Source organism: Erpetoichthys calabaricus, chromosome 3 (genome assembly GCF_900747795.2).
Source record: "Erpetoichthys calabaricus chromosome 3, fErpCal1.3, whole genome shotgun sequence".
In the NCBI taxonomy this organism is placed as follows: domain Eukaryota; kingdom Metazoa; phylum Chordata; class Cladistia; order Polypteriformes; family Polypteridae; genus Erpetoichthys; species Erpetoichthys calabaricus.
Window position 1 is genome coordinate 284,695,555 of NC_041396.2, and position 20,573 is coordinate 284,716,127.

The 20,573-nt window shown below is 39.1% G+C and overlaps 1 protein-coding gene across 3 annotated transcripts in view; it reads right to left on the reverse strand.

Annotated features, from left to right (window-relative positions):
• LOC114649053 (endonuclease domain-containing 1 protein-like) overlaps positions 1-20,573 on the reverse strand; it is a 132,003-nt gene that overhangs the window by 32,210 nt on the left and 79,220 nt on the right. Inside the window, exons 2-3 of one of the 3 annotated variants that reach the window (XM_051924370.1) lie at positions 19,083-19,385; positions 10,068-10,658 (exon numbers count right to left, since the gene is read on the reverse strand). The exons of the other annotated variants lie outside the window; for them this stretch is intronic. Coding sequence (XP_051780330.1) covers positions 10,071-10,658; positions 19,083-19,385 — 891 coding nt within the window. The 3' untranslated portion in view covers positions 10,068-10,070. Of the gene's footprint in view, positions 1-10,067; positions 10,659-19,082; positions 19,386-20,573 lie in introns of those variants that run through there. 3 annotated transcript variants of the gene reach the window in all.

A 20,573-nucleotide genomic window follows, 5' to 3' on the forward strand; every position in this document is an offset into this window, starting at 1 on the left:
GATAGAGGTTTTGTCAGTAAGGCGTCGGCCTTTTTACCTGCCGAGGGAATACAGTTGTGTGCTGGTGGTTGCCGTCTACCTCCCGCCTAGTGCAAATGCTAACCAGGCGCTAGCGGAACTCTATGAGATCATCAGCAAACTGCAAATGACGCACCTCAAGGTATTTTTCATTATTGCTGGAGACTTCAATCATTCCAACTTGAAGTCAGTTCTCCCAAAATTCTTCCAGAATGTGAACTTTGCTACTAGAGGGGGAAGCTGTCTGGACAATGTTTACACTAGCGGTCATGACGCCTACAAGGCCCTACCCCACCCCCACCTCGGCTACTCAGACCATATCAGCGTGTTTATGGTTCCTGCATACAAGTCCCTGCTGAAGCCACTAAACCAGCCAGCAAGAACATCAGAGTGTGGCAGGTTGGTGCTGTTTCAACTCTCCAAGACTGCTTCGAATTGACAGACTGGGACATTTTCAGGGAGGCTGCTATGGATGGTGACTGGACGATTACACAGACTCTGTGACTGGCAACATCTCCAAATGTATAGAGGATGTTACTGTTACCAAGGATGTCACCACAAGAGTCAACCAAAAGCCCTGGATGATGAGAGAAGTGCACAAGCTGCTCAAGATCAGAAATGCAGCCTTCAGATCTGGAGACAAGGCCGTCCTCAGAGTGACCAGAGCCAACCTGTCTCGCGCTATAAGGAGAGCTAAGTGGGCATACGCGCAGAGGATTAACAAACAATTCAGTAGCACCAGAGACACATGTCGTATGTGGCAGGGCGTTCAGACAATTACAAACTACAAGCCCAACCCACACAGCAGCGATGGTGATGCCTTCCTTCCGGATGAGCTGAACAACTTCTTTGCACGGTTTGAGGCACAGAACAAAGAGCCTGCAAGAAAAGCAAAACCTCCCTCCAATGACCAGGTACTCTGTCTCTCCATAACTGATGTGAAGAGGACTCTATCCAGAGTCAATCCACGCAAGGTTGCAGGACCTGACAACATACCTGGTTGTGTGCTCAAGGAATGTGCCAGTCAACTGGCTGGTGTCCTCACAGACATCTTCAATACATCTCTGAGCCAGTCATCAGTCCCAGCATGCTTCAAGTCGACCACCATCATACCAGTGCCGCAGAAGTCATCAGTGACATGCTTGAATGACTACCGACCAGTTGCACTCACGCCAATCATAATGAAGTGCTTTGAAAGGTTAGTCATGTCAGACATAAAGACTAATCTTCCTGCCTACCTTGACCCTCTTCAGTTTGCATACCGCTCAAACAGGTCAACTGAGGATGCCGTAGGGTCTGCCCTTCACCTCTCCCTGACACATCTGGATAAAAAAGACACATATGTCAGAATGCTACTCATAGACTTTAGCTACGCATTCAACACAATCATCCTTCAAAAGCTGGTTATAAAACTGAGCAGGTTGGGCCTGAACACTACCTTCTGCAACTGGATCCTGGACTTCTTGACAGAGATGCCCCAGTCAGTTCGGATGGGCTGCAACACTTCCAGCAACATCACACTGAGCACTGGAGCACCACAGGGCTGTGTGCTTAGTCCACTGCTGTTCACCCTACTGACTCACGACTGCACAGCTGAAGCGAGCAAATCTTCCCCCTTCCATCCTCACCATGTTCTACAGAGGCACCATTGAGAGTGTTCTTACCAGTTGCATCACTGTCTGGTATGGCAACTGCAACATATCCGACCACAAACGCCTGCAAAGGATAGTGAAGACAGCAGAGAACATTATTGGGGTGCCTCTCCCTTCACTACAGGACATATTTTACAAACGCAGTGTCCGCAAGGCCTGCAGCATTGTGCAGGACCCCTTACACCCCTCACATGGACTTTTCACACTTCTGCCATCCAAGAGAAGATACTGCAGCATCAGAGCCAGATCTTCCAGGCTACAAGATAGTTTTTACCCCCAAGCTGTCAGACTCCTTAACACCATGCGGCCACCTGGGATCTTCCACATGGCCTCAATCACCTCTAAAAGCAGAACGTCTAAACATGCGAGCCACTTTCCTGCAAAGACGAGTGTGCATGTAGAGAAGAACTGAAAATCTCATACTGATCTTTTAATTATTTTGACACTCTTGATATACTTCTGCTGTGAAACATTCTGACCTGTCATTGTTTAACCATGTCTTAAACAACTATTATCATACACTGATAATTTCTGTATTATCTATATCTATTATTTATTTATTATATTACATATCTCTTTACTATATTTCTGTATCTAGATTGCAAATACCATACATTGCATCAATGTTCTTATTGCTAACTACACGTCAATATTGCTGCTACTTCTTTGTCTTGTCTTTGCACAATGTCTTGTCTTGTTTGTTTTATTTTTAAATTTAAATTTAATTCTATTTTTAATTTATTATTTGCACTTCATGTTATTACACTGTGGACCCTGAGCTTTGCAATTTCATCAGTCTGTATACTTGTATATGGTTCAGATGACAATAAAATACACTTTGACTTTGAGGTGTGTGTGTGCCAACACACAAAACTAACACTCAATATTGCAAAATGACAAAGCAAAAACAGCAATTTATATATCTTACATGCCTTGCGGTGGGCTGGCACCCTACCTGGGGATTTATTCCTGCCTTACGTCCTATGCTGGCTGGGATTGTCTCCAGCAGACCCCTGTGACCCTGTATTAGGATATAGCGGGTTGGAGAATGACTGACTAATATATATTACATTGATGCAAGTATTCAAATTCTTTGCTATTACACTTTAGCCCAGTTGCATTCCATTTTATTGATCATCACTGAACTGTTTCTACAACTTGTTTGGAGTCCTCCTTTGGCCAATTCAGGTCTGCACGTGATTAGGAAAAGCACACACCTGTCTTTAGAAGGTCCTACTGTTGACCCAAAACAAGGCTATGAGGCTGAAGGAATTTCATGAAGAGCTTTGAGACAAGCATAGACCTAGTGACGGCTACAAAAATTTCCTGCAGCATTGAATCTTCCAAAGAGTTGCCTTCCTAATTTTTAAATGTAAGAAGTATGGAACAACCACAACTGTTCCTAGAGCTGGCCACCTGGCCAAACTGAGTAATTGTGGGAAAAAAGGCCTTGGAAAGAGAAGTATCAAAGAATAAGATTGTTACCCTGGCTGTGCTTCAGAGAACCTGTGTGGAGATGGGAGAATCTTCCAGAAAGACAAAAACTACCACTGCAATACCCCACTGTGGGAATGATAGAAGCATCTTATCAGTAAAAGACACTTGATAGCCTACGTGGAGTTTGCAAAAAAGCACCTAAAGAACTCTCAGACTGTTCGAAACAAGATTCTATGGTCTGATGAAATTAAGATTAGCATCATATCTGGAGGAAACCAGGCACAATACTATTCCAATTGTGAAGCGTGGTGGTGGCAGTATCATACTGTGGGATTGTATTTAATAAGAAAGACTAGAAAGGGTTCGAGGGAAAACTGTACAGAGCACAGCACAAAGATATCCTTAATGAAAACCTGCTCAGGACCTCAGCCTGAGCCGAAGGTTTGCATTCTGATACGACAATGTCCCTAAGCACAAAGCAAAGACAATGCAAGAGTGGCTTAGAGACGACTCCAGAAATGTTCTTCTGTGGCCCATATATTGTTTGTAATGAATGGCATGCAGGAACTGGCATCCCTGCCAGGATAGACTCCCCTCCCTTAATTGGCTGGAAGGACCAGGTGGCAAATGTACATTAAGAGTGGAAGCGTGTTCTCTGCCTTAGCCAGGAGTCTGGCAGAAAATGCCAGTGCAAAATTGAGTATGCTCGCATGCTGGTAGGGTTGGAAGGACAGGGGGAGATACCCTGTAATCCTCACAGGGTCCCCCGACACTCTAGATGGCATCACAGTGCAGAAAATTGCACTGGCATCACAGAGTTATAGAAGCAAGTAATGCATTAGATAGTGGTATTTCAAGATGTTCCGATCTGATCTTGATATTTTGAAAATAATTGGTAAAATCTAAACGATGAGTTAATCCGAGCTGAATGGTCGTTTCTTGCCAAATCTCAGCTTGACGACATTTTGGAAAAAAATGTTGATCAGAAAACAATGAGTTAACCTTAGCTGAGTGGTCTATTCTTGTCAAAACTGTTCATATATATATATATATATTCATATACTAGCACCTATAGTATATCCACTGTAACTGTTGCAAGTTGATACAGTTTCTGCATTCATAACATAATAAATTCTGATCACATCAATGCTGGTTTCATCAATACAAGTTTATTCAATGCAAAGCTATTGCTTTTGATAAAAAACAGTATTTTGATTGCTAACAATATCATTCTATGAAAGCACTTAAAATGTTTCCATGAGAAAAGAAAATTACACAATTTAATTTCTTGGTTAAGCATGTTCCATAATGGGTAGGTGGATGGATACAAATTTCAGCATCAGATAATGAAAATAAACCAGCACGAAAGTTTTAGATTCCCAGGTTCCATTTTAGTGACAAAAGATCCCAGTCACTTCAGTAAAAAAATTCCTTTAAATAGGAAGTTCAGCATAAGACCAGGAAGAAGGCCTCTCAGTGTGAGGTGAGTACTGCCACTAGGCTTCTGCAGAATTGGGGTAGTTACTAAAAGAAAGTAATCCTTTACAAATTATTAGATTCTTCTCTCAAATTGCAATTGGAGGACTTCATCCATTATTTCTTGATAAAAGCAATCACATTGCTCTTTACTTTATTTTACTCTCTAAATCTATGCAAGTATATATCAACTGTAAAATATTTCAATGACACCCAAATGTCCATTTGGTGTTTAAATAAAGAGAAAAAAAAATGGCAATAACTGCAACCGTGAATTTAGTGGTTAATAAAGTAAACAACATGACTCACATTAGCTTTGTGACATTTCAGACATATGAATAGAGGCTGTTAAGCATTTACATTTTGTACATACACAAAGAAAGCATTTACATTTTGTAATTAACTATTGTACGTTTAATAACAACTCAGATACCTTACTTGTATTCAGAATTCTCCATTTTCACAGGAGCATTGAAGGCAAAAAAATTGAAATGTGTGTCGAGATACAGCACTAAATTATACAAAACATTCCGCTTACATTTCATTTGATTGGATAGCAAAATTATTTTTCTGCTTTAAATCTGTTTCCTTATTAGCTCTTCGATGCAGAAGCTGTAAATTACAAAAAACAAAATAGTAACGTAACTATCATATGTTTGACTACAAAGTTGCCCAACACACAGCGTGGATCAATTCTCTCTGCTTCTCTTTATCTGTAACTAAATTCTCACTGTTCAACATGTTTTCTCAACACATTATAAAACTAATAAGCCTTCAGTTAATCCAAAATGCTGCCACAAGAATTATTACAAGAACAAGAAAATACGAACACATAACTCCAGTTCTTAAATTCTTACACTGACTCCCGGTTAAGTTTAGGGCAGATTTCAAAATCCTCCTTTTAATATATAAAGCATTAAATGGCCAAGGTCCGGCTTACTTTTCTGAACTTTTCATGAATTACAAACTCAAGATGCCGATCTGCTTATGATTCCAAGAATTAATAAAATAACAGTGGGAGGTCGAGCTTTTAGTTACAGGGCCCTAAACTGTGGAATGGTCTGCCTGCTACTATAAGAGGTGCCCCATCAGTCTCAGCTTTTAAATCCCGGCTGAAGACTCACTACTTCATTTTAGCATATCCTGACTAGAGCTGCTGATTAACTGTACAGACTGCATCTCTGTTGTTAGTCATTAGCATTTAAACATAAGTAACATGATAGTTATAATTTGTTACTAACCCTCACCTATTCTGTTTCTCTTCTCGGTACTCAAATGTGGCACTTGGTGCCACGGACCACCTGCCAAGTTGTTTTGCCTGCCTAAGGTAAAGACATCCCTGATGGAAGATCGCAGGAATCGTGGAGTAGAGGGGTCCTTTCATCAGGTTGGCTGGCCCAGCGCTGTTTCAGCTGTGGAATGGCCAAATGGTAGAGGCAGCTTGATGGCTGATGTCTCCAATCCAAAATCATATTATGTGATATCATCTACTGTTAAATTCTGCTCCGTACTTGTAAAATTTTTATTTTTATACTGTATTGAGGATTTGTTGTTTTCTGTGTATTTTGTTGGGTTGACCCCCTTCTTTTTGACATCCACTGCACGCCCAACCTACCTGGAAAGGGGTTTCACTTTGAACTGCCTTTCCCAAGGTTTTTTCCATTTTTTCTGTACAAGGGTTTTTTTGGGAGTTTTTCCTTGTCTTCTTAGAGAGTCACGGCTTGGGGGCTGTCAAGAGGTAGGGCCTGTTAAAGCCCATTGCGGCACTTCTTGTGTGGTTTTGGGCTATACAAAAATAAATTGTATTGTATTGTATTGTATAAGCGTTTATCTTGTCATGTCATTTCCTAACCCACTTCACCTGAACCAGAGTCACAGGGGGTGGGCTGCAGCCTATTTCAGTTGGCATAGGCCACAAGGCAGGAACAAACCCAAGACAGAGCACTGGGTCCATCAATATGTGAACACACATTTGGGCCACTTTAGTATCACCAATCCACCTAACTTGCATGTCTTTGGAGGAAACCGGAGCACCAGGAGGAAACCCACACAGACATGTGGAAAACAGGCAAACTCCATACTGGGAGGACCCAGGACATGAACACTGGTCTCCTTATTACAAGGCAGCTCAACTACCGCTGCACCAGCATGCCACCCTAGCTGTCAGCTTTCAAAGTAAAACTCAAAACTGTTCATTCTCTGGAAACGACAATTGTCAACCCCAGTACAATTCTGAAATAAAACAAACAATCAAAAGCTATGGTTTAGTTTGCTTGCTTTTCAGGACAGGAGTGAACCTCACTTTTCAATTTTTGCACTGCTGCTGTTTTTATTCTCTTAGGTTTGCTGTGTTGGCTCAGTGTATTACTTGCATTGTTCCTAATAGTGGGCCTGGATGTTTTTTTCTAATAAAACCTGTTGATCCCAGCAAGTTCTCTTAGTTTCAGTGTGTGTCCAGACTACACTTAATTTCCGTACTACTGGAATCTTCACTGGAAGTGGTGCAAAATCACTAATAACCATTTTTGAATTGCAGTTGCCTTGGGAAGACCCTCCTGTCTTCTCTTCCTGGTCTGACTTCTCTATTATTTATTTTTCCTGTCAGAACAGGAACATTCATCTATATTCACAACATCTGAAGTAACGTGGGCATGCTGCCCCCTAGTGGCTGCGATTTTTTCATTTTAGAACAGGGCTGCTGAAGTATGGTCCTGGAGGACCACATTGACAGCAGGTTTTTTTTTCCACACCAATTTCTTAATTATAGTCAATTATTGCTGCTGAAGCAATTATAGCTTAAGCAACATATTTTGCATTATTATAGTGAACTCATTCTTAAATGTTTCTTTTAGCTACAGTGCCTGTCTCAAATTGCTTCCCATTTTATTAAATAGCTGCCAAGCAACAGTGAGATATAAAAGACAAAAGAACAAGCAGCACAATATCTAACATCTTCTCATTTCATCATGAAGTATCTGTTTTAATATTTACATTTACATTGATTTGTTTAGCAGAAGCTTTTATCCAAAAGATTATGAAAGATGTTGACATAATTGAGTAAACATCAGTCTACAAGGTTGTTTTAGGAACAAGTGTTATAAGACAAGGGTAAAAAACAGAACTAATCTGCTCTGGGCCACAAATCATTTAGATCAGGGGTCTCCAACTCCAGTCCTGGAGAGCTACTGTGGCTGTAGGTTTTCATTCTAACCCTTTTCTTAATTTGTGACCAGATTTTGCTGCTAATTAACTCTTTGCCTTAATTTTAATTGATGCACAACTTAAGACTCAGGCCCCTTAATTATTTCTTTTTTCCTTAATTAGCAACCAAACAATATTAAGATACAAAATGAACCACAAAACATTTTGACAGCGCTCTTAAAAAACAAAATCAACTGTTTTGGAAATGTCTGCCATGGCAGAATGAGCACCATGGAATTAAATAAAGGTTTAATTAGCAACAAGAATTGGCTTCAAGTTAAGAAACTGAATGAAGGTTGGAGTTTGAGACCCCAACTTAGTTGGTCATCTGTTGGCTCAATTCAAATCAAATTTATGTTTAGCTGCCGTTTAAGGAAAAAAGAATCAATTCAGCAGTCAGTCTTAAGAAAAGTCAATTAAAATAAAGGGAAATAGTTAATTAGCAGCAAAAACTAATTAAGAAAAGAGTTAGAATTAAAAACCTGCAGGCACAGTAGCTCTCTAGGACTGGTCAAGGCTGGGGGTCTATCAAAAGGCAGGGCCTGTTGGAGACCCCTGATTTAGATGATATCCTTAGAAAGGAAAAATCAGTTACTTCACATAGGAATGACTTTACATTTCAGAATGAAAGCTATACAATTAAACAACAAGTTCCATTAACAAGCAAGGAAATGTCTTCTATTTAAGAAATTTGGTAGGACTCTGTAGCCACTGCACCCCACTAGGACCAAACCTTGGCACCCTTGTTTTAAGTAACACCAGTAAATAAAACATTGCCCAGGTTGTTTCAGTAGTTGATAATTTAAAATTAATTTTTAATAATATTGGAAAACAGATCTGGCTAAATGAACACAAACACTTTTATTTGCTTCCAGAAGCAAATCTTAATCACTGGTGCATATACGTTTATAGCCACCCAGAACCATCTCTGTATGGCAAGAATGAATTTGTCTATTGAGATTTCTGCTTGGCCTACTCTCACTTATATGAATTTTAGGGTTGATACCTTTTAAAGATGAAGGATTAAGCTACTCTTTCATTGTTTGTCTCCTGGATGCTCTGTTTTCCTCAAAGCAATACAAGACAATGCAAAAGAATTCATATGGAGTAGTTGGGAGATGGAGATGATGAAGCCATTGACTTTTCCGCATCATCTAACAGTGTCCATGCTTGCCGTGCAAAGATTGAGTGATTCTCTGACATTGTAAGTCTCTCGTTTTTAGTCAAGCAATGTGGTATAACAATAGCTATGGGACTGGAATCCACTTCACAAGCTTGCTTGATCAGTGTCCACATTTTACAGACTGTGTGTCCCTGAACAGTGACTTTATCTGTCTGTGCTCCAATTATGAAAAACATCTAAGCCAGGGGTTCAATTTCAGATCAATATTAAGCTCTACTACAGATTTGTACATGTAAAGAACCTTGTTTGCTATGTGGACAGGAGGTCAAGGCAATCTGGAGCATTAATGATGTTAAAAATGGCTCCTCATTCATTCAACACTACATGAGTGCTGCTGCCTGATTTGTAAATCCATACATTCCTTGACGTTTCTCACATTAGGATTATATTCTATTCTACCTTCATATTTTGCTTTGTTTTGTATGGTGCTCTTGCTTGTTCTGTGATGTTGCTTACTGTAAAAGATGACCAGTAAGTTAAATTGCTCAGAGTCAGCCAGTGAGCCAGCAGTGGGACCTATCCTTTCAAGCTAAACCTTCTCGGTTTTCTTTGCTCCTCTGTGTGTCCTGGAGTCTGCTTTAAAATCCTGATAGAGTCAGTGTCTGTGTGGAGTTTCCACGTTCTGCCTTCTGGAAGGGGCTTTCTCTCATATTCCTAAGATGTTCCTGTTAAGTCAATTGACAATGGATTTGTGGCACATCCCAGCTGATTTTAATCTTGTATCTGATGATTTCAGAAAAGGCTAAATAATGGATACGCAGGTTCAAGTAACAGAGTTATGACTAGATGGATGAAGTTGTCTTGATGTAACAGGGAGACAGGAGCATTTCTTATGGGGGACATACTGGTCGATTATTTTAGGCCAAAGAAGGATTTATACTGGCACGACAGCAAACATTTTCTATTCATCTTAGCAATTGAATGAGACAAAGCACATTAATATTGTGATTAAATCATTTTGCAAAGAAGTCTGTGAAAAAGCCATGTCTTGTGTACATTGTTAGCAAGCACTAATTGCTTTGAGCAATGTTTATTTTTTTTATCTATTTAAGGTGAACACTTTTACTTTTATTGTGGTTCTTATGATAGACTTGGACAGGAGTCTAACAACCATCAATTAGTTTTATCTCGTGATTGTACAATGTGCTCAATTTTTCTTCCAATTGGTTCACCTCCATGGTTTGCATTTTGTCACTGTTGTCATTAGGGAGAAGGACACCCTCTGAATGCATTGTCTGTCCCGTGTTACTAACACAGCAGGAGGCACTCCAGATGAAACTGGGCACGTAGACACGGTTTTTCAGTTTTTTGTCATTGCTGGGGACAGCTCCTGTGATCACATACATCTGCTCACACGTGCTCTGCATTATGTGTTTTATTTTCTCATCATAATCTTTCCATTTGTTGATGCTGAGATGCTTGTGTATCGCAACGATGTTAGTGAAAGTGTTAGTGGCATTGCAAAATTCCGTATGACTGTGGTGTTGTTGGGGATTTAAATAAATATGGTCATAATCATGCTTCCCTGCATCATTGTAGTCATCCTTAATGGCCTGGCTTTGCATAAGTTTATTTTTTTCTTGATATTCCTTAACTTTGCCACTGCAATTCTTTCCTTTGTTGTATTCTTCTATAATTTTCTTAGCATCATCCTCTCGTTGTGACTCAGCAGAAAGTTCCCGGTGTACAAGCTGAAATGAAAAGAAGCAGAATCATTTAATTGTTTGCCATTTTCTCACTTGTATTTATATTAAAGGCTAGTGTGGTAGCTTCTGCCTCATGAATGCAATGTCCTGGTCACTATTTGAGTCGACTTATATGGCTAAAGGACAACGCTGAAAGTGTTACAATCGGTTGATTCAGCCAACATCACCCCTGGAGCAATTTTCAGGTTAAGGGCCTTGCTCAACAGCACAGCAGAGTAGGATCACCTCTGGCAGTCACAGGATTTGAACCAGCAACCTCTCAAAAACCAGCAGAGATCCTTAGCCTCAGAGCCACTACTCCGCCTGTCAGACTAACAGTTACGTCATGTCTGGTGACTTTTTGGTGACTCTCAGTTAGCAAACATACAGTATTATCAGCTTTACTGATTTCAAAGAACATTAATTTTCTTATCAGTAACCTGTCTTTAAACTCACTCCAAGACACTCCTTTAACAAAAACAGGACATAAGTCTTGCCACCTCCACATAACACTAATGACCACCTGCAGAATGATATACTTAGTAAGTACCTACTAAGGTATAGATTTGGATAGGATTGACAAAAAATAACATAGCATGAAACTATTTAATAGAGAATAAATGTACTTCATGCTAAACAGCAAAGTATATTTTGCTAGTCATAGGATTTAAAGTTAACAGAGCAAACAAACCTTGAATAGAGACGTAAGATACAGTGCATCCGGAAAGTATTCACAGCGCATCACTTTTTCCACATTTTGTTATGTTACAGCCTTATTCCAAAATGAATTAAATTCGTTTTTTTCCTCAGAATTCTACACACAACACCCCATAATGACAACGTGAAAAAAGTTTACTTGAGATTTTTGCGAATTTATTAAAAATAAAAAAATTGAGAAAGCACATGTACGTAAGTATTCACAGCCTTTGCCATGAAGCTCAAAATTGAGCTCAGGTGCATCCTGTTTCCCCTGATCATCCTTGAGATGATTCTGCAGCTTCATTGGAGTCCACCTGTGGTAAATTCAGTTGACTGGACATGATTTGGAAAGGCACACACCTGTCTATATAAGGTCCCAAAGTTGACAGTTCATGTCAGAGCACAAACCAAGCATGAAGTCAAAGGAATTGTCTGTAGACCTCTGAGACAGGATTGTCTCGAGGCACAAATCTGGGGAAGGTTACAAAAAAATTTCTGCTGCTTTGAAGGTCCCAATGAGCACAGTGGCCTCTATCATCCGTAAGCTGAAGAAGTTCGAAACCACCAGGACTCTTCCTAGAGCTGGCCGGCCATCTAAACTGAGCGATCGGGGGAGAAAGGCCTTAGTCAGGGAGGTGACCAAGAACCCGATGGTCACTCTGTCAGAGCTCCAGAGGTCCTCTGTGGAGAGAGGAGAACCTTCCAGAAGGACAACCATCTCTGCAGCAATCCACCAATCAGGCCTGTATGGTAGAGTGGCCAGACGGAAGCCACTCCTTAGTAAAAGGCACATGGCAGCCTGCCTGGCGTTTGCCAAAAGGCACCTGAAGGACTCTCAGACCATGAGAAAGAAAATTCTCTGGTCTGATGAGACAAAGATTGAAGTCTTTGGTGTGAATGCCAGGCGTCACGTTTGGAGGAAACCAGGCACCGCTCATCACCAGGCCAATACCATCCCTACAGTGAAGCATGGTGGTGGCAGCATCATGCTGTGGGGATGTTTTTCAGCGGCAGGGACTGGGAGACTAGTCAGGATAAAGGGAAAGATGACTACAGCAATGTACAGAGACATCCTGGATGAAAACCTGCTCCAGAGCGCTCTTGACCTCAGACTGTGGCGACGGTTCATCTTTCAGCAGGACAACGACCCTAAGCACACAGCCAAGATATCAAAGGAGTGGCTTCAGGACAACTCTGTGAATGTCCTTGAGTGGCCCAGCCAGAGCCCAGACTTGAATCCGATTGAACATCTCTGGAGAGATCTTAAAATGGCTGTGTACCGACACTTCCCATTCAACCTGATGGAGCTTGAGAGGTGCTGCAAAGAGGAATGGGCGAAACTGGCCAAGGATAGGTGTGCCAAGCTTGTGGCATCATATTCAAAAAGACTTGAGGCTGTAATTGCTGCCAAAGGTGCATCGACAAAGTATTGAGCAAAGGCTGTGAATACTTATGTACATGTGATTGTTCTGTTTTTTTATTTTTAATAAATTTGCAAAAACCTCAAGTAAACTTTTTTCACGTTGTCATTATGGGGTGTTGTGTGTAGAATTCTGAGGAAAAAATGAATTGAATCCATTTTGGAATAAGGCTGTAACTTAACAAAATATGGAAAAAGTGATGCGCTGTGAATACTTTCCGGATGCACTGTATATCCACATAAATTCAACCCACATTGAGCATCTGTTCTTCTACAAAATCTTTGACTGATTAATTTTTACGGCTATTATTGGAATGAGTTGAGATGGTTTGGGCATGTCCTAATGATACCATCTTCAGTGGCTTCCTCTAGAGTTGCTAAAGGTAAGTCCCACTGGGAAGAGACCCTGTGGCAGACCCATGGTTCTCTGAAGGAATTACGAGTATATTTCTTAGCTGGCTTGGGATTCCCCAGGAAGAGCTGGAATTTTTAGCTGGGGACAGAGAAGTCCGGGCATGTCCCTCTGCCACCACCACTCTTTCTAGGAAAATGAAGTTGACGAAAATGAGGTGACATGTCTCCTGTGAGTTCAATGCTTTGTATTAAAAATACAGTATGTACAGTATTATTATGAAAATATTTGTTTACAGTGGCCCTGAAGTGCAATGAGCAAAAACAAATTAAACCATGCACAAACAAATCGGAAAACACAAAAACAAATTGGAAACACAAACACAAATCAGAAAATGCAAAAACAAATTTAATACGCAAAAACAAATCAGAATGTGCAAAAATAAATTGAATACACAAAAACAAATCAGAAAATGCAAAAACAAATTGAATATGCAAAAGAAAATAAGAAAACAAAAACAAATGTTAGGTTTTATCATAAAGCTATCGAATTTACGTCAAGGGACATTATACTTTATGTAATGCACTATTGAGAATGCATCTGGAGTAGTGTGAGGAGTTTTGGTCACCACACTATAAGTAAGACATAGCAGCACTTGAAGCTTTCCAAAGGAGAACAACCAAGAATTAAGGATATGTCATAGTCTGACAGACACAGAGAATTAAACCTGTTTAGTTTTGAGCATGCTAACCTAATCCAGGAATGTTATTTTAATCCAGCAACATTCTTTCATCTTGAGGGTGAATCAGGTACTCAGGAACATCAGTGGAATTTAAGGGAAAGTGCATTTAAAACTGAAGCCAGGATGCACTTCTTTACACAAAGAGTGATGGGACTCTGGAACAAACTAATGAGACATGGACTTGAAGCAGAAACCTTGACAATTTTTAAGAAGGTTGTATCATCCAGATACTTTAAGAAGTATTTGGATGAGATACTGGAACAGTTTAACTAGTTGCTAAACGAATGGGCTCGTTTATGAAATTTCTTATGTTTCTTTTGTCTCAGATTGCTCAGGTAACTTTTTGATTATTGTCTCACCCCCTCTCAGTTAACAACAAATCCTCTCGATTTGAAGGGACAGAGCACAGGGAAAAAGTATGTCCTCATGTAAACGTGATAAAAATCAATTGCAATTATTAAGCTACATTAGACCAAAATTAGCTTTGCTGTTATTATTGTAAATATTATTCACTTCAACAGTGTGAAAAGGCCCTGAAATTTATTACTGAAATTAATGTTGACAAAAGTAAAAACATATACAGTATGAAGCTTAATTGTCTCACTGTAACTTCTGGGTGGATCTTGCATTAGGCTGACCTGAGTGCACACCCAGGAGCCTATAAAAAAGTAATGATGGCATTTTTCAGTTTTTGTTTCTACCTTGCACAATTCCATGTTATATATACTGTATATGCGGATACACTTTCATTATGTCATTATCCCTCACGTGACCACTAGGTTAAATCTTTGAAGGAGACCAAAACTGCTTGTTTTATTTTAAGACATTACATTTATACAATGTAAATATGTGTGTATAGGGAGGCCCATGGTGGTCTTAACCTGATCTTGCTATAACTCATGTCCCAATTAAACAGATAATACAAAAGAATTCATACTTGTCATACTTTTCTTAATAATCAAATTAATTCCAAAAGAGCAAGAACATATACAATAGTAGTTAGAACAGGAACATCAATGTCTCTTTACAATGCAAACTTCACAGTAGAGCACAAACACTATATGCAGTATTACATACTGTAGGAGATCTCATATCAGATCTGGAGAACACTTGCACAATAAAGGAATACAGAATGGAGGAAATTAACAGCACCTTTCAACAAACACTTTCAGAACTGTCAGCTGAGCAATTTCTTAATTAAGGACACCAATACCAGTACACCCCCCCCCCGCCACCCCTTAATGAAGATTAATGGCTAAATGTATGTCGATCCATACTTTTATTTTTTTTATTCTTCATGCATCGCTTGTCTTTTACTTTTGCATTGAGATAAATATTTTGATTCAGTATCACACTATACTTTAGTTGAAATATAAATATAAATTATGATTTCTATTCTTTTGCAATGGCATATTTATGGTTTTTCATATCCATAACAGTCTGTCTGATGTGTGCAGAATTGATTTTGTAATGATAATTCTTTACATTTATATAGCACGTTTCTCACTACTCAAAGCACTCTCCACACAGGGAGGACCTGGGAAGCAAACCCACAATCTCCTTACTGCAAAGCAGCAGTGCCACTACTCATGTCTTTTTTCTGTTTGAGTTTCAGGTAGCCAATCTCTTCCTGAGATTTTACAATTCGATGACTTACATATTTATGCAAGAAAATGATTAGCATGAAATTGAAAGAAAAAATACATGGCCACATTAAATATTTTTTTTTCTGTTTTTATTTTTTCTTTCAAAATTTCTTGCCATTTCATGTAATAATGGATCAATATAAAATATGTGGAGCAAAAATGATGTAATCAGAAACAGCCTCAGTTACAAAAAATAAGAAAAAGAAATAATAGAAATAAAGATCTGCTGTAAATGCTCACAGAAAGAGACAGGAGGCATTCAAAAGAAGAGGAAATAGAGTAGGAAAGACCGTTCCAGGTTGAGAGGAAAGAAGAATAACAACAATGTATTTCTTGTATAGTCCAAAATCACACAAGGTATACCTCAATAGGCTTTAACAGGCCCTGTTTTTTGACTGCCAAAGCCTTGACTCACTAAGAAGACAAGCAAAAAACTCCCCTTGTAGGGAAAAGAAATGGAAGAAATCTTGGCAAGGGTGAGTCAGAAAGAGACCCCCATTCAAGTAAGTTGGGTGTGCAATGAGTGTCAAAAAAATGGGATAAATACAACACACAGAACAGAACACAAGTAATCTTCTGAACTCTGGAGAGGGCAGAACAGAAGGACTCAAATTATTAAAGCCAGTATAGGCAAAGTAAAAAAAACATTATTATATTATTGAATATATGAAGTAAATTTCACATAAATAACCCTGTGAGGTAACATATAAAACAAACTCTAAATATATAAAGTCATTGCCAAGTCAAACTTTAACATACAGTATAAATTCAAATTCGATGTTCATTACCCTCCATAATGTAGGCTAAAACACAGACAATAATCCAACAATAACAATAATAGATAAATAATCCTGAAACTGGTGTAGTTTAAGAGACGCAGACGCAGCAAAGTAAAAAACATGGCAAAAGGACTACAACGCTAGGCTTTGAATACACTTCTAAAGGCTGATTTTATTCAAACTATAAAAATCTCTCAAATAGGCTCACATTGAAACTTGTATATTTATATATTTATTTATTTACCAATTGATTGATTGGCTATATTATCTATCCTGTGTGTCTGTATTCTTGGTTTTTATGTTTCTGCTGCTTTATGTATCTGAATTTTCCCCAAGAGATTAATAAAGTTTATCTAATCTAATCTAATTAAAACCAGGTGCTGAGGCTTACAATTAGACTTGGGGCTGGAAGCCAGGCAAACCAAAAAAAATATAGTAACCGTACTAATTTAAATTACATCCCAAAAAGTCAAATATCATAAATTGTTTGCAATACTATATAAAGTTACAATATGAAGTAAATCTCACATTAACACGTTTAAAACTTCAAAATTACGAAAAGTACACAATATATTTGAATTATTAAAGATACGCAAATGCCCCACACTATAAACAATTTGAAGTCAACATGAATCTGGTATTTATGGTTCTCTATTAAATTTTATCTGATAATTTAACTTTTATTAATTTTGTAGATTAAGAAAAGATATTGGTACCCAGTCGTATTGGATTTGAATTACTTGCAAAATTAATTTGAACAGTCAAAAAAAAAAATAATATGAGCCAAAAAAAAAATTAGAATTTAGATTATTTTTTACTGCAGTTTGAGTCCTCAGTATGGACCAGTATGAATTTTCCAACTCATTTCAATTGCAGCTTTTCTCTAGGGTTTAACTTTAGAATTGCAGAGGCGCAGTTGCACATATGCTCCCATAGATGGTGCTTATGTATACAACTATCCATATTCCAACCCGCTGAATCCAAACACAGGGTCACGGGGGTCTGCTGGAGCCAATCCCAGCCAACACAGGGCACAAGGCAGGAACCAATCCTGGGCAGGGTGCCAACCCACCGCAGGACACACACAAACACACCCACACACCAAGCACACACTAGGGCCAATTTAGAATCACCAATCCATCTAACCTGCATGTCTTTGGACTGTGGGAGGAAACCGGAGCGCCCGGAGGAAACCCACACAGACACAGGGAGAACATGCAAACTCCACGCAAGGAGGACCCGGGAAGTAAACCCGGCAGCAGCGCTACCACTGCGCCGCCCTGTATATAACTATATTCTGACTATTTGGAGTTGATTTTGACAAATATTGAGTGAAAAGATTGAAGTACTGTACATTTATATTGAATCCCACAGAGCCTCAATATCGTGAAGTGAATTTGTTAAGAATAAGAGTGTTCGATGTCTAGACGGGAGAGATCAAGAATTGAAGAATAGAAATAATATCAAAGTCTGAAAACAGGCTAAGGTTGAAAATCCAGAAAAAGAGGTAATTATGCAAAGTTCATCCAACACAAAATCAATATCATTGTCAGCAAAAAGACATTAAAAATTGTAACATTTACTTTGTCTTCTATTCCCAGTTACAACAGTTTACGAAAATATTACTTGAAATAATATTCAAATATTATTGTTCCAACAATTTGTTCAGCATCATCACAGGTGGCACAGTGGTAGTGCTGCTGCTTTGCAGTAAGGAGACTGTGGAAGATTGTGGGTTCGGTTCCTCCCTGTGTGGATAGCGCTGTGAGTACTGAGAAAAGCGCTATATAAATATAATGAATTATTATTATTATTACATGTGACCACGACTCTCTTTACAGGCGAGATTGATGTTTTGTGCAGGTACATTAATACACACCACAATCAAATCTAAGCAGTATCCCTAAAAGTAACCGTTACTTAACAGAACCTTATTCCTGTCGTTATGGAAACATGTTTCACTGGGTTATTTTTCAATTATGATGGTGTTGCTTCAAAAGTATTGTGATATTTAACAATTATAATTGTGCTAATTTTACAAAGATATTGCCTGTTACCACAAACACACATGGTTTTGTCTTCTAGTGACAAATGGGAAAAGTCACATAGTGTGCAATCATGGATGAGGAACTGAACCAATGTTAAGCTTATACATTTCATGCAAGCATATGTGTAATGCATTTGCTTGTACAGAGCTCGCTCTACATGAATGCATATATTGAGGCATGAATAAAAATACAATGTGAGTTACGCATACTCAGCACTAGTCAGTAGCACGTTGAGGTTATGTAGTATCTGACAGATATGGATATACCAGACATACTAACTTATCAACCCAGCAAAACTCTCATAAATGAATCGATTTTTCACAGGCAGCATTTGAGTTTGGTTCAAAAGCACCCTCTAACAACCCCAACTGATGTATGCAGTATCCGATTGATATGGAGGTGCTGGACATGATTACTTACCTACCTAGTAAAACTGCTGCTTAAAAGAATAGATAAACAAGTTTGCTGTAAAGAATACTAACAACAAGTGCTCTTTATTAGTCATACATTTTCCCCTTTTTCTCCAGGAGATTCATACTGAAGAAAAGAAAATCAACCAACCAGTCAGTGAATCAATCAGTCAATCAATTAATCAATCAAAAAAACATTCTGCTGTCTTGGCTTGAAGGCTATTACGACAGAAGGTTTCTCTTTTGTTGCACACTATGCAATATGACATTTTTATATTATTTTTAGCTAAACAAAATCAAGTAATGTTTGCTCCAAAGACAGTTTCAAACTAACCTGAGGTTCCACACGGATGTAACCCAATCGCATATCACAAGCTGGATTTTTTTCTAACAGGTAGGCAGAGAAGAGAGGAATTCTCCGGCCCCTGTCGTACAAAGTGGCAAAGTAAGACTGGTTTCTGTTTGGAATCTTCTGGCAGATATAAGCAGGTGACCTCTGCTGATAGGCAGCTAAACAGTCGGGTGCACTGTCATCTGGGTGGCGCTCTTCTGGAATAGGGAAGGCAGCCTCCTCAAAGCCAGTTGGGGGTTTTTCCCCAAAAAAGAAATTAATACAAGAGGAGAAGTCATTCATCACCTCTGCTCTGCCTACTGCGACTAAGGCAATAGCCACACTGAGAAGATAAGCGGGCTGCATGGTGCTTCTTCAGCTAAAAGGAAGAATCTGTTCTGCAGGCAGTAGATGGTCCTTTTATATACACTGAGAGGATCTTCTGCTGTGACATAAACTGATCTTCATTTACAAAAGGAAGTTGTGAAAGAAGTACAAAAAAATGTATGAAGCAAAGCACCCAATATACAGGAATACAAAAGAAGACTTCATTTTTACTTAAATTATCTGTAAGGTCCTTTGGTGTGTTTGATATTTATGGTAATTTTGCTTTTGGGAATTTAAGGAGTGAATACTATTTTTATGGGTGTATATAGAGTATGCATAGAGATTTTTTTGTATGCTACTGTGATGGTTTATATGATAGAAATTATGGCACAAAATGTGCACTGAGCTCAGCAAGCTTTAAAAAAGAATAATTGCACTAGAGATGCACAGAGTCAGGGGACAGCAGGCCCAGCCACTCGGGTCCCCAACAATGATGATCTTACAAGCTGGATCACCCTCGGGGAAACGCGCCACATGACCATAGTGCCGTAACTGACGCTCCCTCACAATGCAGGTAATGTGCCTTAATCGGGACTCCATGAGCAACTGCTCATTCTACACAAAGTCAAACCAATGGTAACCTAGGATTTTCCGGAGAGACACAGTACCAAAGGAGTCCAGTCTTCGTCTCAGGTCACTGGATAACGTCCAAGTCTCACAACCGTGTAGCAAGACAGGAAGCACCATGACTCTAAAAACCTGAACCTTCGTCCTTTTTCATAGATATCGGGAGCGCCATACACCCCTTTCCATTGACCTCATGACCCCCCATGCTCTCCCAATCCGTTTACTGACTTCATAGGAAGAGTCACCAGAGACATGAATGTCACTGCCAAGGTAAGTAAACCTATTGATACCAATAGATGTAAATTTATTTTTGAAAATTTAGGACTTACTATATCCCTATACCCAATCAATAAAATTATTTTCTGAGGTAAAGAGTGAGGTTGCAGTTTCTCTAAAAACAAGATTAAATACTGCACTCTCATATTCTCCACCACTTTAAATTGCACTCCCTCATATTCACAAGATTCCAAAGCCATAAAATTATTGTCACCCATGATGATACAAGGTTCCGTGTATCTCTCCCACTTTAAGGTTGACAGG